We start from the raw sequence: 24537 nt of genomic DNA on the forward strand, positions 1-24537 counted from the left end.
CCAGCCACTCTAGGCCCAGCCGGCCAAAATAAAAGGAGGTGCCTGCTGCTAGCAAGACAGTTCCTGGCTGTAACCTGAGGAGTGAAGAAGGATGCTTCCTAGGCCACAGTTAAAGGAGCCAGGCCAGGACAGGGCCTGTTTGTGGCCACAGTTGAGGGCATGAGTGCAGGAGAAACCCTGCTGAGTTGATTGAGGAAATGGGAATTAAGCTTAGATGGGTAAGAAACCATTGTGTTATAATTGGTGCTTTACTTGAGTTTACCCAGGAAGGAGGTTGGATTGTGTGACCCAGCTGGAGGGCTGAGCCACAGAAGACCTGCAGGGGACAGAGGGAGCTGAAAAAAATGGCACCACTGTGCCAGGACACCGGGGGTTACTGAAAGAAGTGAGTGCAACTCACCAAAATGTGGTACCAAAAGCAGGATGCGAGACCGCCTCTTCTCAAAGAGGGATCATAATACAAAACAATGCTTACGCCCATCTCAAGTATGAGATCTTGGATATCTTGAATCTGCAGATGAAGCAGCAGCAACAGGTTCAGGAGCATGGGTCTCAGGCTTGGTAGGTAGCCAACTATGATAGTGTCCAGATAGGCCCAGCCATCACAGACACCAAAGGGGAAGAAGTCAGACAGTCCTGCCAATGGGGCAGGTACTGTGGGCAAGAGGCACCTGCATGTTGGGTTTGTCCCTGATGTAACAGAGATAAAAGGAATTATTGGTGGGTGCTGAGTACTGAAGCACCCAGGGGAGGTCTGGATCACAAAGGATACCTGCTTTCAGATGCCAGAGACTCTGATGGCTGTTAAAGAGACTGACAAACACAGTCCCAGAGCCAAGAAGAGAGAAGTCCCAAAGGTAATGTATTTCATGTGTGGGGAGCTAGAGCATGTAAGAGACATAATCTGGCAAGGATTTTGAACTGGAAATAGAGGGGACCTCACTGGGGGGTATGAGAAATAGTGTAACAAGACAAATCTAAGGTATAAAAGTCAAGACCGGTGCTCTATCACATGGTTCACTGTCCCTCCTGTTTATCAGGGATATGGTGATGTCTCCTTTAGCCACCAGGCAGGAGGGTTTCAGAAGTTTGAAGGGCCTGATGCAGGAGTTAAAAAAAAACCCAAAACAAACAAACAAACAAACCATTTAGAAAAACCCAGCACTTGCAGGGAAGAAAGCAAGGACCCGATGGTGAGGAAACTTGGGGGAAGGTCCCAAAATTCCCAGGATCCCAGGGAACACATGGGGCAAGAATACTAATGAGATGGTGGAGCAGTTATTCAGTTTAGAGATGAACACCTGGACTTTCCTGGTAAAATTATTCAAGCAAAGGATGCAAGCCCAGCAACTAACCAACAGGCAAATAGGACTAGTAGCAGATAGCAAGAGAAATTACTTACTCGGGCCTAGATGCAAGGGCTGGCTGAAATGCTCGAAAGGGAGCAGGGTCTTCCTCAGGAAAAAGCCAGAGTTAGCGCCTAAGAGGCCCAACAGTTAAGGGTGCAGCTCTAAAACTTGTAAGGACAGATGATGGCTAAAATACACCAGGCTTTGGACCACTGCACATCTGAACAAGGTGTCAAAGGCCAGAAACCACCTGACTGGGAAGGACCAGCACAGTGGTGGCCAATACATAAGACCAGAGAATCCTGATTTTAGAAGAGAAGCAGGGCTCAAATCAAAGAGAGGCAAAGCAATAGCATGACTGGGGATAACCGGGTTAGGATATGATGATGTCCAAATACAGATCTTCCCTCCCTTCTTTAGAGGTGAGGGTAATGCAGCTGGAACAGCTATAGATTCAGAGTCCAAGAAATGCCAGGGAAATGGCTACTAGACAGATAAGGGGAAGAGGGAACTAGTTGACAGGACAAGTTCCCGGGAACTGAAACAGGAGGAGCATGGGCTAGAAGTACTGATGGAAGCCTTTTGGAAAGGGCAGCCAGACAGGTTTAATCAACCAGCCAAGAGAAGAAGTGAAAGACACTGAGAATGGGGATAGTGCAGGGCCACATTGAAGCAGCTGCTACACCAGGAATAGAAGAAAGCAAACAAGCTGAGAGAGATCCAGGCCAACAGCCAGACTCAAGCACCAGTCCTTCCCCAGTTGTGCAGCTACTTTTGGAAGTGGGGCTAAAATCTGAGATGGAAAAGGAAGAAAAAAGGCTGCTAAAGAGGCTGCAAAATCTGCAGATAGCAAAGCAGGCTGAGACTTCCCGGCTCCAAGAAGAGCTGGACATGGAGGAGCTAAAGGAGAAGCAAGATAATTTCCAGCAACTACAGATGAGAAGGAAGCTGTTTACATTGACAGTAGGGCCAAGATCAAGGAGATCCAGCAGAGGAAGGATGAAGAGCTGAAATTTCTGCAGTTTTATAACCTGAAACTGCAACAGGATCTACGTAGAATGTCTCTAAAGTGCAGGGCTATCTACAAACCTAGTGAAAGGAACATAAGTGGCTCTGCAAGCCCTCCAGATGTGGCACTGGAGACCCAGCAGATGAGTTTGCAAGAGTCAAATGTAATGCTCAGCCTGGGGCTTCAGCAGCAACAGAGTGAGAACGAATTGTTCATGGGAAAATGGGACAACCTCAACACCCAGCTACAAGAATCATTCTGATCCAATAACCAGCTCAACAAGTAACCAGTAACAAATTGAGAGGACAGAGGATGATGACCCAGGAGAGAGCAGAGAGTTGTAATAAGCACACAAGAATGGACATTAAAGTAGAAAGCTTGGTGACAGTTGACCAGGAAGCTTACATGCCACAAGGGAGTGGGGTAAGTATTCAAGTACCACACTGCATACCAATACAGAGGCTGTGTCAACTATAGAGGCTGCGGTGATACAGTAGCCTCTGTGGCTACCCAAAAAAACCAACCACTAACAGAGTGGAGAGAATTAGAAGACGAGGTCACTGCATCTGATAAAGTCAAGGAGGAAGTCATGGCATAACTCAACCTTCTCAAGAGCCAAAAGGTACTATTCTTGTAGGAGCTAGGGACTGGGTTCTGGCTCAAGCCATAAAGTGAGAGCAAGAGTCAGCCCACCCGAGGATGAAGGAGGCAACAAACAGCAGCATTTGGTGTTACAGAAGGAATTGAGGGAACTTCATGAAAAGTTAAGACCAGTGATAAGAGAATCAAATTATTAGAAAGTGAGAAGGCAGCCATCAGGGGGAATTGAGCTCCGGGGAATGTCAGGCACAAGACAAACAGGCTGAGGCAGTACTCAGATCTCTAGAAAGGAAAGCTGCCAGTCCAACAAGGGGAAATGGCATGCCCAAGAAGGAGCCACAGTGCAAGAAGAGGAGCGGATGCTCCCCTCCGAGTACAGAGATTTGGAAACATCAACACAAGGCCTTAATCAAAGGGGAGCTGAAAGGAAGACTAGCCTAAAAGCAAAAGTGAACCTTTCATGGGAGAACAACAAAAATGATTCTCCAACAGGTAACATCACACAGAATGTGATGTAGGTCCAAGAGGCTCAGAAATGGGCTTTCATAGGCTCTTTACTGAAGGCCATAGGAAAAAAGATGTGATTTGGTAATAATTAGAAATCCTAGGAGGGAGTTGAATTGGATAAAAAAGGCTTTGCGTCCAAAGACTGTGCAGAAGGCTGTTCCCAAAGAGACAGAGAAGCAGTCTTGCACAGTGCTGTTGGTTACCGCCGATGCTGTCGGAGGACTAGACTTACAAGAGGTGCAACTTATTTTGAATGACATACTGAATACTACATGACTTGTAGTATTGTCATATTCACTGAAGAGACTAGAAAAATGGTTAAAGGGCTAGCAGACTTCCTTGAGGCAGCCAAACAAGAACTGTTCCATGGCTGGAAGAAATGATCAAAGGAGGCCAGTAGCCCTATATAAGATAGTCAATGGGATCACCCATATAGGCACGGGCAGGTAATGAATTGTACCCTGGGAAGGGCAAAGGTCATGGAAAAAGAGAAAAGGATTTTACCCTTGGACAAGACCAACACCCTGGTTCCTTTCTGCAGGGGGAGGCATGTGACATGGTGTACCAGGCCTTTGTGACCTCCTACTGGAGGCCTTGATGCTCTGCTGTACCTCACCTCAGGAAACAGTTCTCTGAGAGGAAAAGAGCAGCTAAGATTTGATCTGAAGGCTTGCCTAGAGAGGCATCCTGGGAGCCATTGAGATGTGGTCCTCCAGCCACTAGAAGGGATAACGACCAGCAGCAGCCAATCAAGGCCTAGCAGTGTGAAATAAAAGGAGCTGCCTGCTGCTAGCAAGACAGTTCCAGGCTGGAACCTGCGGAGTGAGGAAGAATGCTTCTTAAGTGTTGCGGTGTATGCACACCCTGTCCCCTTTTGGGGGGTGGATTAGGGTTGTGAGGGCACCATGATTGCTGTCTACCAGACTGTCCTTGAACTCAAGATAATGTGGCCCAATGGCCAGAATCCATGTGGCTGCCACCAAAGGGAGGTGTCAGCTGGGGTAGGGGGACACTGGCCCAACCGAATCCACTGGGTCCCAGCCCAGGGCCCTGTGAGAGGCAAGTCCACCCAGTCAGCAGGGATTCTACTGCAACACATTGACTTTACATGGGTGGGAGATACCACTCACTCTGCCTCCCTGGGCCTCTTCCTACTGTGTTTCCTGAAGCAGTAGTCCATATGTCGTTGGGGTCTCCAGGTTCCCTGGCATGGGTAGCTCTCTGGAACTCTGACTCCCACCAATCAACTTTAGGTAGCAGGTCTCTGGTCCAGTCCTCGGGATCTCTGGCTCCTGCAGTCAGGGACTATAGCGGCTCTTAGCCTGGAGCCTCCACCAACCATGCTTCCTCCTCAGTGACCAGCCCAGACTGAGCTGAGCTGCTCTCCTTTATACTAGAATAACAGTTGGAGCACCCCATCACACCAGGACACAGCCAAATCAGGGCCTGTTTGTGGCCACAACTGAGGGTAGGAACCCTGCTGTGTTGATTGTGGAAAAAGAATTAAGCCCAAGGTAAAAAACCATTTTAGTTATAGTTGATCATGAAGGGCAAGGAACTTTTTCTATTTGAATGTATTGTACCTGAGAAAGGGTTTGGACTGTGTGACCTGGCCAGAAGGCCAAAGCAGACAAGACCTGCAAAGGCTGACTGACAGCCTGCAGGGGACATCCCGGAGCTGAAGAAGATGGCAGCCCTGCTGCAGACACCGGACGTGGGGGGGGGAGGGGACACTCAAAGAAGTGAGTGCAACCACCACATGATCATGTGCTGTTTTTGTCCACAGGACAAAGAATGGAGATGCTCACTCATAAGCAGCTATTATATATTTTGTTTTATTGTTCAATGTGTGGCCCCATGCTTTAAATGTACTGCACACTATTCAAACCCTGCTCTGAAGACAGAATTATTATTTCCTTGTGGACTTTCCTATGGTGCTCATTGTTACAGTATCTGCGTGCTTCACAAACATTAACAAATTTATTTTCACAACACCCCTCTGAGATGAGATGGTATTATTATCTCCATTTTGCAGATGCAGAATGGAACCACTGAGACATGAAAGTCAAAAGTTTCTACTAATTTTGAGTACTCAGTTTGAGATGCCTGGGATCTGTTTTTTTTGTTTTTGTTTTCCCAGAATACACATTCTTAGCTGACTGATCTGGGGCCACACATTGAACCAGCTTTCTCCACCCATGAATTACATGCAGCTAAACTCCCAGGCTCTGATTCAGGATTGTTACTTCAATTTTATACCACTGTAGCTCTGTTGATTTCAGTGGTTGGAATAATATATTGGTGAATCAGGTCCATTAGCATATACTAACATGTAACTTATACCTGGTTACACATCACCTCTGAATTTGGCCCAGTAATTCTTATTGGGTCTGAGGGAGTTTAAGATTGTCATCATTTACATGCCAACGTGCCAGAAGACAAGGAACGTGGCAGGAAAAGTGGCTAACATGTTGTTGTTAGTAGCTGTAAGCTGAAATAGGCCATCCTACTGCAGTTTTTTCAGTGAAGTTAGACCTGATTTATACCACTGTGAGAAGAGGATCAGGCCCATTGTATTGAACTGTAGATTAAAACCCACTCCGTGATTTTGTGTGTCTCTATGGAAGAGCATTTGCAGCAATATTTACCGTCTCTTGCACTGTTTAAACATGAATGAACAGTGTAAATATCAAAAGCACCAGATTCTCTTGAGATGTGACTTTATAACTGACATTTATGCAAACAGGGACAAATGCAGCTGGTTTGTAAACAAAACTTAAAAAAATAGGTCACGACCGGCAAGATTTTAGATTGTTTAGAAACCTTAATGAAAGATGTTTTGTTACGAGGTCTGACTCAAAGCAAATTATCATAGAAGATGCACAATGAGGTGCAACAAGAACTGAGAATGTTGACAAAATTACAGTCAATAATTCAATGTGAAGGAAGTGAGTAAGAGCCTCCAAAGTAATATTCATCCTTACAGTAGTTTGTTATCACAAGTGATTCAACATATGAGAAAGGACCTAAATTTTACATCAAACAATAACATCTCGTATCCATTTTGGCGACTTAGTACAGTTATGCTTTATACAGTAGAAACAGAACTAATTTGCTCTTTTCCATGCCCCAAATATTCTGAGAAACAAATTTTAAGGCTGCTTCATGTTCCTTCCCTGAATGTGAATAAAATAAGTATATACATTAGAAATAGGGCTGTCAACTATTAAAATATTAATTGTGATTAATCATGAGATTAAAAAAATGTGATTAATCACAGTTTTAATCGCACTGTTAAACAATAGAATACCATTTATTTAAATATTTTTGGATGTTTTCTACATTTTCAAATATATTTACTTCAGTTGCAACAGAAAACAAAGTGTACAGTGCTCACTTTATATTATTATTTTTATTACAAATATTTGCACTGTAAAAAAGATAAGACAATATTTTTTCAATTCACCTCATGCAAGTATGGTAGTGCAATCTCTTTATAGTGAAAGTGCAACTTTAAATTTTTGATTTTTTTTACATAAATGCACTCAAAAATAACACAATGTAAAACTTTAGAGCCAACAAGTCCCATCAGTCTTACTTCTTGTTCAGCCAATTGCTCAGGTAAACAAGTTTGTTTACATTTAGGGGAAGTAATGCTGCCCTCTGCTTATTTACAATGTCACCTGAACGTGAGAACAGGCATTCGCATAGCACTGTTGTAACTGGTGTTGAAAGGTATTTATGTGCCAGATATGCTAAACATTTGAATGCCCCTTAATGCTTCGACCACGATTCCAGAGGACATGCTTCCATGCGGATGATGCTTGTTAAAAAAATTGTGCCTTAATTAAATTTGTGACACAATTCTCCCCCAAGGAGTTTAATGTCTCCTGCTCTGTGGTTTTACCTGCATTCTGCCATATATTTCGTGTTATGGAAGTCTTGGATGACGACCCAGCACATGTTGTTCAATTTAAGAACACTTTCACTGGAGATTTGACAAAATACAAAGAAGCTACCTGTGACAGGTTCCCTCCCCCTTCAGGGTGCCACCTAGGACTGGGGTATCACTGAGCCTACTTGACCCACCATTCTGGGCTCCCTTTCACCATGGAATGCTGTGACAAGCTGCAGACATGTTCCCAGTCTCACACTTTCACCTGCACACAGGTAGTGACATACCCAGCTGCAGAAACACACAGACACTGAAATCAGCTAAGGAATTGCCCAATATTCGAGTGCATATGCCTCTCTAGGGGGTAAACCCAAAATTATGCTGTCTTGCATTGCACAGAGAACTGTACAATGTAAGCTCATGAAATTCACCCCCTCCCTCAATGTAAAGAGGGATATACACAGCTTTCTGCCCCAAGTTATGATTTCTACATGCACTGGTTTTAGACAAAACAAAACAAGTTTATTAACTACAAAGATAGATTTTAAGTGATTATAAGGGATAGCAAACAGATCAAAGCAGATTACCTAGAAAATAAAACAAAAATGCAATCTAAGCCTAATATACTAATTAAATTAGATATTAACAGCAAATTCTCACCCTAAATGTTGTTCTAGGCAGTTTGCAGAGAGTCTTGAAGGCCAAGCTGCACTTGTTTGCAGCTTAAATCTCCAGATATTCCATTCACAGGCTAGACAACCCTCTAGCCTGGGTTCACCCTTCCCTCTAGTTCAGTCCTTTTGTTTCTCAGGTGTTTCCAGCAGTCCTCTTTCTTGGGCGGGGAGTCAGTGAAGAACGAACCATGATGGTGTCACTCCCCTGCCTTAAATAGTTTTTGCATATGGCGAGAATCATTTGTCTCCCAGGTTGATTCCCACCCCCGGTCAGTGGAAAAACACTAGTATTATAATGGAGTCCAGTACCAGGTGACTTGGTCACATGTCCCTGCAGCCATAACTCAGAGGCTGTTTGAGGCAGGTGGGTGATTAGCATCTTCTAAAACCTATTGTTCTCCCAAATCGCTCTTCCCAGTGAGCCATCTAGACTGATTGCATTCAAGTGTTAACACATTTGTAATAGATGCATAGACAATATTCCTAACTTCAGATACAGAAATGATATATGTGTCCAAGTAGGATAATCATATTCAGTAAATCATAACCTTTCCAGTGATATCTCACATGCCTTATCTTGCACAAAATACATCATAATTTTGCCATACTCATAATAATATTACTATGAAGAATATGGGGCATAATGACACAGAACCAGTGTTAGATTTCTAAAGATAGCTACAGCACTCAACCCAAGGTTTAAGAATCTGCAGTGCCTTCCAAAATCTGAGAGGGACGAAGTTTGGAACATGCTGTCAGCAGTCTTAAAAGAGCAACACACTGATGCAGGCTCTAACGTTTTACATTGTTTTGTTTTTGAGTGCAGTTATGCAACCAAAAAAACCCTACATTTGTAAGTTGCACTTGCAGGACAAAGAGATTGTATGAGGTAAATTGAAAAATACTATTTATTTTATCTTTTTTACAGTGCAAATATTTGTAATAAAAGAAATCATATAAAATGAGCAATGTATACTTTGTATTCTGCATAGTAATTGAAATCAATATACCGGTATTTGAAAATGTAGAAAAACATCCAAACATATTTATAATAAATTTCAGTTGGTATTCTATTATTGTTTAACAGTGTGATTAAAACTGCGATTAATCCCAATTAATTTTTAATTGAGTTAATTTGTTTTGAGTTAAACATTTGAGTTAACTGCAATTAACTGACAGCCCTAATTAGAAAGGACATTTTGCACCCTAAAAATGTGCCTTAGTGCACAGCTGAAAAATGGAGACTGATAGTCCTCATAAGTCAGGGTCTTAAAAAATAACAAAATCCTGCAGTTGGTTTAAAGATACAGGATTCCTATCTCTTCTCTTCTCTTCTCTTCTCTGTAGGGTCTTATACCTCCTTCATCACAATAGTATCTGAGGTCCTTTCTGTAGTACATTAAGTAATATCAGTAACATCTGCCACACATGGTTATTCTTTCTCTTATCTTCCCCCCAAGGTAAGAATGATGTATGCAGTTGAGTGTTTGTGTTTGGTGGGGTTATTTATCTTTTTTTATATACACACTGCTATGGATTTATATTAAAGAAGGCAGGCCAAAGAAACACACCTTGCTTTTGGAGCAGAAAGTGGTGAGCTTTTTGATGGCTCTTAGTTTCTGTGGAAATTCAAGGACCACCACAAATCTTACCATCTTCTGATTCAAAAGCAAGGTGCATTTCTTTGATCTTGCCTTCTCTAATACAAACACATAGTGTGTACATAATAAAGAACCCTACCAAACCCAAACATCAACAGCAGACGGAGCCCCTGAAAGAGCTCCATCTGCTTACAGATGAGATTTACCCTTATAGAAGAAAGTTCCATTTTGCCTGAGAAGTGGAGTTGTCGGTCACAATCTACATAGAATCATAGAAATATAGGACTGAAAGAGACCTTGAGAGGTCATCTAGTCCATCCCCCAATGCTGAGGCCAGACCAAGTATACCTAGAGCATCCCTGAGAGGTGATTGTCTAACCTGTCCTTAAAAACCTCCAATGATGGGGATTCCACAACCTTGCTTGGTAAGCTATTCTGATACTTAAATTTTTCTAACTATAAGGATAATTTCCTAATATCTAACCTAAATCTCTCTTGCTGCAGATTAAGCCAATTACTTCTTGTCCTATCTTCGGTGCACATGGAAAACAATTGATAACCATCCTCTTTCTAACAGTCCTTAACATATTTGAAAACTGGTATTGGGTCCCTTCTCGGTCTTCTTTTCTCAAGATTAAACATGCCTGGTGTTTTTTACCTTTCTTTTTAGGTCAGGTTTTCTAAACTTCCTATCATTTTTGTTGTACTTCTCTAGACTCTCTCCAACTCATCCACATCTTTCTTAAAAGTGTAGCTACCGAAACTGGAGACAGTATTCCAGCAGATGCCTCATCAGTACTGAGTAGAGGGGAACAATAGTCTTTTCGCAACTGCATCACATTGCTGGTTCATATTCAATTTGTAATCCACTATAACTACCCGATCCCTTTCAGCAGTACTGTTGCATAGTCAGTCATTCCCCAATTTGTAATTGTTTGTGTGATTTTTTTCCCCTTCCTAATGTAGAGCTTTGAACTTGTCTTTATTGAATTTCATCTCATAGACTTTAAGGCCAGAAGGGACCATAATGATCATCCAGTCTGGCCTCCTGTACATTGCAGGCCACAGAACCTCACCCACCCACTCCTGTCACAGACCCATAATCTCTGGCTGATTTACTGAAGTCCTCAAATCATGTTTTAAAGACATCATGTAACAGAGATTACATCATTTATACTAGTTTAAACCTGGAAGTGACCCATGCTCTAGGCTGCAGAAATCTTGTTGAATTCAGACCAATTCTACAATTTATTAAGGTCATTTTGAATTCTAATCCTGTCCTCCAAAGTGTTTGCAACCTGTCCCAGTTTGGTGTCATCCCCAGATTTTATAAGGATACTCTTCAATCCATTATCAAAGCTATTAATGAAAGTATTGAATAATATCAGACCCATGACAGACCCCTGCAATATACATGTTCCCTGTTTGATAGCAAACCCTTGATAGCTACTCTTTGAGTTCAGTTTTTCAACCAGTTTTTCCACCCACCTTATAGTTAATTTCAACTAAACCACATTTTCTTACGTTGCTTATGAAAACGGCATGTGGGACAACGTCAAAGCCTTACCAAAAACAAAATATATCACATCTACTGCTTCCCCTCTATCCACTAGGCCAGTAACTCTGTCAAAGAAGGAAATTTGGTTCATTCGGCATGATTTGTGCTTGACAAACCCATGTTGGCTATTATTTCAAGTTTTAGGTGATCTTTTAGATATGCTGGGTCCAAGCCATTGAGTGCCTTGAAGCTAAGGACCAAGGGTTTGAACTTGACTCAATGGAAAATCAGTATAGAAAGCAGAGGACAGGCTTGATGCACTTGTGGTAGCCCATGTTGTTGAGAAGATGTGTTGCAGCATTATGTACTCAGAGTTTCTGAAGAATTAATGGTTCATGCCATGGATATCGCATTGCTATAGTCCAGCCAGGCATGTATAACCAAGGTCAAGTCATCATGCTCCAGGATGGTAGGCAGTCTACCAGTCATGTGGAGATGGTAGAAAGTGTTACTCCTGGATCCTGCTCTGTGAGAGTTTAATGTAAGTAAGGAGTCCAATACCACTCCTAAATTACAGTCTGATGAGGTCCTGAAGTTCCATAGCTGCCTAATGGACCTCACCGTCTGAACTTCCACCTCCCACAAAGCAATGCAATCCCAAAATGTTTGTAGTGGAGGCTTCTTGTCCCCTTCAATCTCTATCTAACACTGGGAAGACCTCCTAAATTTCTCAGATGCCCTACTGTTGTTTCTCAGAGCATCATTCTGTGTGTTACCTTCCTGGGAACATGCTAACTATAATCTGAAGCAACTGCTATTTCTTCTTTGATGGCTTCAGCATTCCCACTTGGCAGCAAACTTACCACCAATGGACATCTCCCCAGAGTGGGAATGCATAGGGGTGACTCTCAAAGAACAATAGTTTCTAGCAAATTAAATGTTAAAGGTTTAATAGAAGTTGGAGCTAGCTTGATAGACTATAGTAGTTGTTTATATTTATTCCTTAGTCACTGAAGAGACTGATTGCACAGAAATGACACCAGATGATTTTGGTATTGCCAGAAGTTAATTGAGACCCAACGTGGACTTTTCAGTATGTTGGAGGGAAAAAAATGTATTCCTGAGTCAGTTGACACCTGGCTGTCATGGATATAAGGAAGTAAGCCACGGTCATTCAGCTTCTCAAAAATCTGAAAAGAAAGTCAGCAGTTAAGCCCAAAGGAAATCAAGTCTGACAGTTTCCTACCTCCCTGCTCCAAAGCCTCACTTTCAGAAAGAAAGCCATTATTTCTGAGAGTAAGTTCCATAGTATTAAAGCATGAGGACACCGCCTGATTCATGAAATGAAGCAGAATTTATTTTTCCCTAAATGTTTGTCATTATAGCATAGGAAACAGTGTGTTACAGGTACTGGTGATTGGCTAAAAAAAACCCCCAAAAAAACAGTTTCAAGTCTCAACCACTTTTCAGAGTATAATTTTTTGTTATATGAAGAGTGAAGAGACCGGAGCCAAAACAGCTCTCTGATATAGTCTCATAAAATGGTTCAGCTCTAATCCATCAAACATTATTTTGTCTTTTGCAACAGCTCTGCTGTATTTGAGAGAGAGAGAGAGAGAGAGAGAGAGATATGCAGTTTCAAAGAATGAATTGCTGAAAAAAGGACCCAATGTCCACACTTACAATACAGAGTCTGCTTGCTGACTTTGTAACTACTGAGTAGGTCAAGTGATCTATGAAAGGAAGTGGAAATTTCCTTGCTGTGTATAGGCATAATTTCCACTGGACAAAAATAATACATCTTTGGTTTAGAATGCTATTATATTTCCTTAACTTTATATATTTTATTTCACACACAGATTTAAAAAAAACATATTTCACTTTATAGAAGAATAGTGCACTGTTAGGTTCGTTTCTGAATTCCATTAAGCTGCGTTAAGAGGACAATATTTTTGATTCATGCTAATCAGAAACCTGATAGTTCTTAACAAGTCTTCCCATATCTGGAGATGAGCAAACCAAGATGATTAATAAGCACATTTATCCTTATTTAAGTGGATCTCTTAAAGTAGTTGAATGGGGGTTGATTTTAGTTTTGACTGCCTAAATAAGGCCTGATAGTGTTGGCATGTACAAGTGTTCCGCATCACTGAATTTTTAACGTATTAATCAATCAGATTCATATTGTCTATTCCACTTTGGTGGAACCACAGTCACATAATGTCTCTGATTCTTGGGCAGTTCTGTTCAGGCCAGATTCCCTGTGCTGTCTATCTGTGTTAGCGTAGCAGTGCTGCAATGAATGCTGTGCAGCCACAGTAAAATGGGGGCCAAAACACAGGCCAGGATCAGCATAATGGTTTTCAAGACACATCCCTTTCTTCCCCCATTGTCCCCTTTTTCTTACTACACCAACAGCAGGCTAGATGACTGACATGTTGGCTCTATGTCCTGTGCTGGCTGTATGACACCAGTGGGTTCATCTGTGGAATGATTAAAATCATGGCGTTAGGGCCAGATTATGTCACATTTCTGGCACAAAGCAGCCATACAGCCCTGAAGTATCTGTCCCAACCTATCTACTTAGGGAAAAAATTGTGATAGTGATTTTGATTGCTAATGGCAGCGTTAGAGAGGAAGTCAAAGCTTGGCACTGACAGTGGGAATGTTTTGCACTGCAATCCTTACCATTATAACTATTATGTTTTATAATATACAATGAGAAACTTTCAGTGTAAATGACTTTAAAGGAAAACAACAAAAAGAAGAGGAGGCGTTTCGGTGAGTGTACAGTGGCCCCAATTCTCCACTGCCTTGCACCTTTTCCAGTCATTTACACTTGTGAAAAATGGGTGTATAATTCTTTCAGATCAGAATGGAATCATTTTATAACTACTTTTCACTCCCTTTGCATATAAATGACTGCACAAGATGCAAGACAGTGCATGTATGGATCCAATGTGTATATCTTCTGTAACAGGTTGTATCTAAATTGAACAGAAAATGGTGGCTGCTTCTAGGAGACAGAAGACTTCCAGAAATGTAGAAGTGTAGTACCCAAAACACACAGTCAGAACCAGGGCCGGCTCTACTGTTTTTGCCGCCCCAAGCAGCGTGCCGAATTGCCGCCGTGGACGGCGGGGGCAGTCCGTGTGCTGTTAGGGAGGCACACACGTTTCCGCAGCGGTGGCAATTCGGCGGCAGCTTCTGTCTTCAGTCGGAAGACAGAAGCCGCTGAATTGCCGCCGCGGGCAACTGAACATAGAAGCTGCCGCCGAATTGCTGCCACCGCGGAAACGTGCGTGCCGCCCTAATGGCACACGGACTGCCTCCGCCGTCCACGGCGGCAATTCGGCGCGCTGCTTGGGGCGGCAAAAACACCTGGACTGCCGCCCCTTGCAGATTGCCGCCCCAAGCACCTGCTTGGAATGCTGGTGCCTGGAGCTGGCCCTGCTCAGAACAGTTACATACACAGCTTTAAGTCCATCACAATGCGCACTGTGACCAACACTTCAATCAACTCTCACCTCCTTTGACTTCTCCCCATATGTTCAGCTACTGTAGCCTAATGGCAACCCAACTTACTGGGAGTAGACACCGTTGTCTATGCCCCTTGATTGAGACTGAGAAGGAGGTGTAGTGTCCAAAAATGCTTTACTTTTCTGCACCTCTCTTTAGAGATTCTTTGTGGATGTTTGTGTGGAACCAACTATTCGTACACCAGTAAGCATAACCAAGACAAGATTTATTAAATAGAGAGAGGAAATAGAATTAAAAGAAAAGAAACAGTGCTTAATGTATCTAGGTTTATGCTTCTGATGAGCAAAATAAATAGGCATTCTCAATTAGTTACAAAGAAGACAGAGAAGTGAATGAACAGTTTACATCTCAGAAAAGCAGTTCTCTCCTCTGACCACTCTTTAGTCAGCCTGCTTGCTAACCATCTGTTTTATCTAATCCATCCTTCTGGGTCAGTTTGCATGTCCAGACATGCTTCCTTTGATCCAGGCTTGCCACACCCCACCCCATCCCAGTCTTATCCAGTTCTGTATATGCACAGTAGGGTCTTGGTTCACTGCCTACTCCAGGAGATGGCTCAGGGAGGACACAAAGTCCCTTAATGATGCTCATTGGTTGTCCTCTAAAGGTTCAGTGATCCAGCCCAGATGCTGCATCTCACAGAACAATCTGCATACCTCTGCCCCAGCCAATTTCTGTATCATCTTTTCAGACAAACAGATTGGGGTTTTCTTCAACACAACACCCATCCCCACATCTACATGCTACATTTCTGTTGTGAATTAGGGACAGAGATGCATACCATCTGTCATAAACACTTTATCAGTAGTTATTAAATGCCCATGTTGCACTGAAATCTATGTTAAAAGTAGCATACGGTACCGAATATACAGTACTGATATTATCCTGTATACAAAACATGTTTAATTTAGAGCTAAATTGAGTGCATTTCCTTTGAGTGCATAATCAATAAAAAATAGTATCTACATTTTATTTTAACTTCAGTTTCTTTCTTTTCTTGTTTCAGGGAAGGTTTATAGTTACATTATAGTTGGACTGTTTCTCCCTTTTGCAATGGTTTGATTACTGTTTCCCCTGATAAGCAAAACCAAATATGTAAGACCACCAATATTACCAATTTCACCAATAGAGAGTTTTGCCATTAATTCTCAATGGAGCCAGGATTTCACCCATTATATTTATAACCTCTTGGGTTTTTACTGGCAGTGTTTTGACTGTGGCTCTTGCATTAGATTTATATTTGTCTTTCATCTTGTACTATTAGATCCTTTTATAAGGCGTAAATGTTTATTTTCCATCTTTTGTGATAGCTAATGGTTTTTAATTTACATCAAAAACAATCCATTCAATGATTCACTTGTTTGTTTGTTTTTTAATCAGCAAGGATTTATACGTACATGCTGGAGAAGTCCCGTGTTGTCATGCAGCCTCTCAACCAGAGCAATTTTCTTGTTTTTTACTTGTTGATGGATGGGCTGTCCGCTGAAGAAAAGTACGGCCTGTACCTCAGTAATTTGTCTGCACACAGGTAGGAGACCAATTTCATGTTTGCTATGGAGCTAATATAATCTTTTTTGTTTTCTATTTAATGCCTTGATCCTCAGAGGTGCTGAGAACCTTCAACTTCTGTTGAACACAGAGTCCTAATTTTGAAAAGATGTTTGCTTAAAATTATTGTTCTCTTTTAAGTGATTGTCCACATGGATTTCATTCTCAGTATACATGCAACCCAGGCACATGAGACCAGATTCTTTTGGCAGGAAGTTTCTCTGGGAGCCCTAGATTTTTTTTGAAAAAAGGGATAACCATTTCTAGAGCTGTTTGTCACAGACCAGAACAAGAAATGCTAGTGTACTGCTCCAGAGAGGCCTCCAGCAAGGGATCCCTGTCAGATGCCTTTCTCCTCCCCTGGACACTGGGAATGATGTATGCCTTACCCTGACGCTCATGATACCGAGAGTCCTGAAGAAGCTGAGGCAAGATGCAGGATCTGTGAACATGAGAGTCCCAGCATGGGCCTGGCAGTTATGGTATTCAGGTCTGGTGAAGCGCTCAGCGCAGCCCCATGTCATTTTGCCTGCTTTGTCTCACAGCAAAACAGTCGGATCTCACATTCCAAACATCTGACAGTCTGGATGCTGGCTGGCTAACAGGCATCAAAAGAAGTTGTTCAGTGGAAGTTCAGAACATTCTGCTCCAAAGCAGGAAAGTCTCAGGTATTCTGACTAAGGGCTTGTCTACATGGAAAGTTGCTGTGCAGCAAGCCAAAGTGTGAATCTACAACACACGAGCTTGCCACACAGTAATTTTCTCTGTGGATACTGCTACACAGTACACTGAACATCCTGGAGTGCAGTAGCAAGCCAGACTGCACTCCAGGACGTTCAGTGCACTGTAGCAGTGTCCACATGGAATGTTACTGTGCGGCAAACTGGTGCACTATAGATTCACACCTTGTCTTGCTACGAAGTAATCTGACTTGTAGAGAACCCAAGCCAGGTGATCATCTTAGCACCAGCTGTTACCCTCAACAACACCCATTTTAGCCCTACCGGATTATTTATTAGTCCTGAAACAATCTGGACTTTCTGTTAGTTCCATAAGATTCATATGGAAGCAACATCTGCACATTGTTCTCCTATCCAGGACCACGCTATATTTTCTCACCCTTCAGTGACTTGATTCCTTACAGGCTTTATTCATGTTTTTTTTTTCCTCCCAGTTTGGGATCCCCCTTCTTCTTGGCACCTCAGTATAGTATTAACAGGATTGATGGGTACCAGCTTTGAGTCCTTAACAAACCTATTCCCTCTACCACGTATCAATAAAGACTGACTTTTTAGTAGCCATTACATCAGCTCAAATGGTAAGGGAGATACAGGCCCTCATGGCAGTGTCTCCCTTATGCAGTGTTTCATAGAGACAGAGTCAATCTCAGGCCTCATTCCAGGCTCTGTCTCAAAGTTGTTACAGAATTCCATTTGAACAAATTTATTCATCTCCCAGCTTCCTTCCCCAAGCCACACTCAACCCCAGTGGAAGCTAAACTTCATATACTTGATGTAGTAAGGGTATTGTCATGCTACCTTAACAGGACAAAAACATTCAGGAACATACCTAGACAATTTATGGCTTTTGATGATAGACTTAAGGGTTAGGCACAAGTATCCTCACAAAGATTATCAGAATAGGTGTCCACTGTATAAGAACTTATTAGAAGATAGATCCACCTGCCTGTTTCAAGAATGTTCCTATTTCTGAAATTTGTATGGCAGCTACATGGAGCTAAGTCCACACATTTACAATACTCTGTTTTTTTGGTAGATGCTTTCAGATCAGATGTCTTTTTTGGTAGGGCTGTCCGCCAGTCATTGTTAAAGTAGATTTCATACACCTACCTCCAAGAAACAGATAACTGTTTCTTAACCACCAAGAGTGAGATCCCTGTGGACAGTCACTCAAAGAAGAAAGAGCAGTGGCTTACCTTACAATAACTGTAGTGCATCAAGATGTGTTGTCACAACTCGTCCTCCATCTCCACTATTACGGAGTCCTACTCCTACTACTACAGGATTCTGTATTGGTGAAGAAGGTGACGAACAGCTGATCCTCCTTTATGCTTTATGTCCTTGGGCAGCATGGCACAGGGAACTCTAGGACACAGTTGAAGCCCCAGCTAAAGCTGCTTGTCAGAATAACCTAATCTTGAGTGCAAGGGGCACATGCACATCAAGAGTGGAATCTATGTGAACAACACAACTTGAAGAATCACAGTTACTCTAGGCTAAGTAACTGTCCCCCCCCCGCCCCCCGCTTAAATTGGCCATCTGTTCAGAGCTTCAACTAGACAACAGCAAAAAAAAAAATCAGAAATGGGTCCTTTGATGTCTCAATGTTTGAATGTTTCTTTGGCGTTTTCTGTCAATTTGTGCATCTTCCATACTGGCTGACACTTGAATAAAACAACTGTCCTAGATTTTCAGGCCTGTAAAGAGGCTGATGATGTAATTTTCATTTCTGGTGGAAAACCTTTATCTACACTGATTTTTTTAAGCACAAATATTTATGGTAGCACTGCTTGGTAACACCTTAAGTTCCTTACTCTTTTGGTATTTAAATATGTTGCCAGAGTTTCAGATAGAATAAGCTACTACAGCAACTTTGAAACAAACCTGGGGCTACATTGCTTCCCTACAAAGATAATTTCAAAGGGGAAAAATCAGTTAAATTTGTCTTCTATTTTTTTTCTTGTAAACCCTTTGAAGGCTTTGAAGACCAAAAAGATTGTTTTGCTGAGGTCCAGAACATTAATTTATTCCTCTTTAGCAAAAATTGTTTGGAATCACTTAGTTTTTTCAGAAAATAGCACAGTTTGAAGTTACTTTGCAAGGAGTTCCAGCAAGAAACAACTCAGCAAAGACCTGGATAATTAGATTCATATGAAGAAAGATGTTATCTCATCAAATAGCTGATCAATATTCAAAAAGAACAAAGTAATATTTCTAAATAGATACTTGTGTAACCCACACACCTTCTGGGTGTGGTGTTCTGTCCCATCTAGTGACACCCAGACCATTTAGAGAAAGTTAAATGAGTCTGCTCTACAGCCTTAGCTAAGAGCCGGTTGCCTTTTAGCTCATGCACTAGAGGCTCATGCATTGAAGTCCCAAGTTCAATCCCGCCCGCCGCTGACCAGGGTCTTTCGGAGTTACACTTGTACATCATAACTCCAGCTCCAGAAGTAATTTATAGCAGAATATATACATAAAGTTACTTTTATTGATAAAGCTTTGCTTTAGTTATATACAGTAGATTGTAGTTTGCACTGTTAAGAAACATTTTGGTCCGTATTATGCTTTTGTTACACACGAGTAGTTCAGTTAGCCATGTTCATCCTGGTTGGCAGAGTTACACCAGAGATGAATTTGACATCATGAGACTATTTGCATGAGTAAGGCAAGCAGGATTTGGCCCATCATCAACTTCTTCTTTCTGACTAATACTTTGATGAGATCATATCATTCTGGTAAGACCAACGATTGAATCTGTCATGTTTTCTTTAAACATGTGTAAGCATGATACTAATAACAAATTGAATTAGGTAAAATCCCCTTTGAAACTGAATTTTAGTTCATGCTCAGCTGGTTGAAATGGTTTGTGTCTGACTTTTGTTCCTTTCTTAACTTGTTTAAAATTGCAGCCATTAGAGTGAAAACTGAACAGTCTCAAGATTATCCACGGTTTGTTAAGGTCACTGGCTACGCCTTTGTTCCCATTGAGATTTGATCAAGCACGTTGAGTAGGAAAGGCTTTAAAACAACTCTTATTTGTTCCTGGTTTTCAGTATAAAAATGAACATTTTTATTTAAAGAAATAAAAATTATTACTATTATTATTAATTTATTTTAAGCTCCATCATCTGGCATGGATGACATGTTGTTGTCCCTTCTCTGAGAAGTTGACTTATGAGATTAATAGACAGTACAAACAAGAGACTCGGGGGGTGAAATGAGAGTTTTGCCATTGATTTCAACTGGGCCAGAATCTCATGCCAAATGACTAGAGAAGAGATTGGCTATGAAGCAGCTTTTAAGTATTGTAGATTTTCACTTCTTTAAATATATATATATATATATATATTTCTAACACTTTCTCCTTTCACTCTCTTGCTACAATTGATGGAGTGATGTTGAGCGGTTCATGAAAGATGTATTTTTAGGGATGGCTTTGAATGATGGTAGTTTTGTTCAGGAGAGGAGACTGTTCCAGTCACAGGTTGCTACATGTCAGAAGGTACAAAGCTGAGCGTAGGAGGAGACAAAAGAAGCAGATAGACAGGAAGACCTGACACAGAGGAAAAAAATGAGATAAGGAGTCAGAACAATAAGAGCTGTGAAGTAGCCAGGGCTGGAATTATGCACCAGCTTTAAGTGTCAGGGCTGGGAACTTGGAAATGATGCATAGGTGAATGGAAGCTAATGAATAGATTGGAAAATGGGAGTGATGCTTTGGTCAGCTAGTGAGGAAGATGATTTTGGCATTCACATTTTTGATGGACTGAGTGGGTGGGAATTAAGAGAGAAACGGGAGGCAAGATTTGAGAAGACTTCCATAGGCAATGTCAGAGATGTCTAAGGCATGGACAAGGATTTTATAGGCAGGAATGCTGATGAAAAACAATTTCTGGAAATGAACAGAAAGAACTGTGGAAACAGCTTGGAAGGGGGAGGAGAAAGAATAGAGGAGACAAGTGTGATGCTGAGATTGTGAGCCTAGGTGACAGAGATGAAAGTGTAACTAATGGCAGTGATAGAAAAGGGAGGGACAAATAAGGGGGAAAATAAATTTGGTTTTCAACCAGATAACTTTCAACTGGTGGCAGAATGTCTATGCTGAGATATTGGCAGTAGTATTGGAGATGCAAGACTGAACAGAGAGGGGAGAGTCAAGAGTGAAGAGAGATTCTCAAGATGGTGCTACTGGGTGAATAAAGAATGTTTGAATGACCTTAACTACTCATTTGCATGCAGTTGAATTAGGGGAGGGGGTTGTATTGGGAATTTCCAGGCTCTCTATTGGTTTTGTGTGTTTTAAAAGAACTATGGAAGTTTATTAAGGTTTTTAATGAAAATAAATGATAAATGGTATAAAGGTTAATTTCAGGTTAAGTTGTCTTGTTTTGTGTTTGCTTTTGTGGCTGAGTATGGATTGAATTTAGATTTATTAAGGAAGTTATTGTACTGTGAGTTAAAATAAATGTACGCTAATTATTGTATGTGTTTCTTTTCTAGTGCTATAGATGTGCATGACCCTTTACAATCTCATAGTTAAGGCAGGTCCTTTCCCTGAGGGACATGAAAGCTACATTGGACATTTACAGAACAAAGACACATGGTGGGGGGGGGGCAGATAAGCATGTATTTGATCTGCAGTGGAAATCTTGGTGAAGGAAGTGTGTTCTAAGGAGAGAAGGGAGAAAGTCTGGCTCATACTGAGGGGGAAAAGGTATGATCATTGAGGACAAAAAAAGAGCATTAAGGAGAGGCCTGGAAAGAAGCTTGAAACAGGGTGTAGATAATCATGCACTATGATTTAGATAGAGTCAGAGCTGATTATAGAGCAGGGATCAGCAACCTTTGGCCCGTGGCCCACCAGGGTAAGCCCCCTGGCAGGCCGGGCTGGTTTGTTTACCTGCCGTGTCCACAGGTTCGGCCGATCGCAGCTCCCACTGGCCATGGTTTGCCGCTCCAGGCCAATGGGGGTTCCGGGAAGTGGCGGCAGGCACATCCCTCGGCTGGCGCCACTTCCCGCATCCCCCGTTGGCCTGGAGCAGCGAACTGCGGCCAGTGGGAGCTGCGATTGACCAAACCTGCAGATACATCAGGTAAACAAACCGGCCTGGCCCGCCAGGGGGCTTATGCTGGCGGGCCACGTGCCAAAGGTTACCGATCCCTGGCCTAACTAGTATTTCTTCTTATGATTTTTTGGTGCCAGTAAGAAAGTCTCACATTAACTTCATATATAAAGTAGCTACTGTAATGAAGTAACTGGATTAGTCATTAAAATCTGAATTGATCAGCACTTCTTTGCTTGATCACTGAGAATATCATTCTTCCAATTTAAATGACAAACTTCATTTGTCAAAAAGGACAGTGAAAAAGCAGTGAAGGAAAGTGAGTGGCTTAGAAAAGAGCACAAGAGACTGTTTTCAAAGTGCACTATTTTAGATGACTGAAGGCACTAATGTCTTATGCCTCAGAATTTTTGTGTGTATTCGGCAACCCTCTTTTCTAATGAATCCTAGAACAATGTGAAGTTAAATGGTGATTATTCTAAAATTGCCCATGAGGATTCCTATTCATGGCATAAGTGCATCCCTGTGGCACACAAATTTGGAATCTTCTAGAAGGCAGTGCTTTTGGAGCCACTCAACCCAACTTTCCATGATGCAGGACGCTCTGAGGGTATAAAAAGTGCCAACCTTCAGTTTTCGACTGCTAAGGGTACAGCAAGCAAGCAAGGCACCACCCTAAAAATCCTTTTTTCTAATAACTCTTTTGCCTTTAAACATTTAATAAAGAAACACACACACAAAGAAGCAAAACTCTTTGTAATAGTCTGCTCCAACCCACTTTTTTCCTGCATTAAATTGCATAAATCACTTGTTAACCTACCCACCCCATTTATTTTAAACCATTTTCCCTACACTTGAATATCAACCAGCCCTCCTAATTTTGTGTCCGCTTCCATTTTGTATGTCTTGCTGCATGTCCCATGATCCAGGTGGACCCACTGCTGTTGCCTACACTATTTGTCACTTCCCTCTTCCCTGATTTGAATCTTAGGTAACTGACCATTTTTATCCACCTTAGAACTTTGCCAACAATATAGTATTTATTAACCTTATGTCTTAGTCTTAGATGTGTGTATCATTAAGATCAATGTTTTTAGTAGGTTTTGCCTGAATTAATAACATGAATAAACCTAAGTACACCTAATATTTCAACCAAGATAAGAATTATTTTTAAAATAATGTGACTTGTGTGGGCAGATGTACAGAAGCAATTGTTGAAATCACATCATTCCCCCATTATCCTGAAGCAGCATACATCTTTATCTATGAAATGTCCATTAGAAATTTCATTTTAAAAGTGAGATATCACTGGAATCATTCTACAAATCATTCCACCTTGACTAGAATTATTTTAGAGCACTGTGTTAAAAAGTCTTCTCCTTGACTTTGTGTCCAAGATAAATGGAATTTCTGATTCCAATCTAATGAAAAATGTAGCTTTTATTATTAGTTTATCAAACTATTATTATGTGGAGGGTTTTTTATATAGTGCTACCTATGATCATTATGTGTTACAGTTGTTGGAATTAAGGATGAAGGTTCTGTATCTCAGAGAATTACAGATTTTTATGAGACTTTATAGGTTTCACAATTTGCTATTTCTTCCTTTGTATAATTTAATGCTGTAGAGTCTCACTATTTTCACTCATGCTGATTTCATTTCAGTGTAGCCTCATTGTCCTTAGTGGAGTTACGCTTGATTTATACAGGTGTTTTGGGGAGGAATATCAGTCTTTCTTTCTTTCTTTCTTTCTTTCTTTCTTTCTTTCTTTCTTTCTTTCTTTGTGTGACTCAGTTTAAAGAGCAACATGTATTTACTTAACTAAAGACCACTGTATTTTGCTGGCACAAACAGTGTTTTATATATAGTGTACATATTATATACACGTTTACTAGATATAATATTTATGTGCTGCATCTATTTTTGATAGAATTGTCTCTTGCCCAGCTCTGGTCCTTTTTTCATAAGTTGAATACAAACATGCAAGTTCTGACTGAACTTTCAAACCCCCAATTGTTTGTTTCTGTCTGAAATCAGGCAAACTAAGTTTTCCCAGTCCTCATTAGAATACACATAATTAGGGCTCCGCGTCTGTTATGGAGGTCGCGGAAGTCACAGATTCTATGACTTTCCGTGACCTCTGTGACTTCTGTGGGGGCCAATGTGGCTGATTCTAGGGCCACCCAAGTATCTGGCTCCGGTGCCGGGGTGGCTGGAGCAGCCGCGGTCCGTGGCCCTGAGCAGTGGTCCCCGGGAAGCCAGCCAGAGCAGCCACAGTCCACTGGCCCCAGCAGTTGGTGCCGCTAGCCCCGGGCACCCTCTCCCAGCAGCAGTCCCCACAGCCCCCCAGCAGCAACCTCCCAGCGCCCCACCCCAAGATTTAATCACGGGTATTTTTAGTGCAACAGAGGGTCCTGTGGCACCTTTAAGACTAACAGATGTATTGGAGCATAAGCTTTCGTGGGTGAATACCCACTTCATCAGATGCATGGGCATTCACCCACGAAAG

General features: G+C 41.7%; 1 protein-coding gene across 1 annotated transcript in view; it reads left to right on the forward strand.

Moving 5' to 3' along the window:
• MYO16 (myosin XVI) overlaps window positions 1-24537 on the forward strand; it is a 454918-nt gene that overhangs the window by 218929 nt on the left and 211452 nt on the right. Inside the window, exon 15 of the mRNA XM_029913187.1 lies at window positions 16054-16201. Coding sequence (XP_029769047.1) covers window positions 16054-16201 — 148 coding nt within the window. The remainder of the gene's footprint in view (window positions 1-16053; window positions 16202-24537) is intronic.

This window comes from Terrapene carolina, unplaced genomic scaffold, assembly GCF_002925995.2.
Source record: "Terrapene carolina triunguis isolate 2854851 unplaced genomic scaffold, T_m_triunguis-2.0 Scaffold21, whole genome shotgun sequence".
Taxonomy (NCBI): Eukaryota; Metazoa; Chordata; order Testudines; family Emydidae; genus Terrapene; species Terrapene triunguis.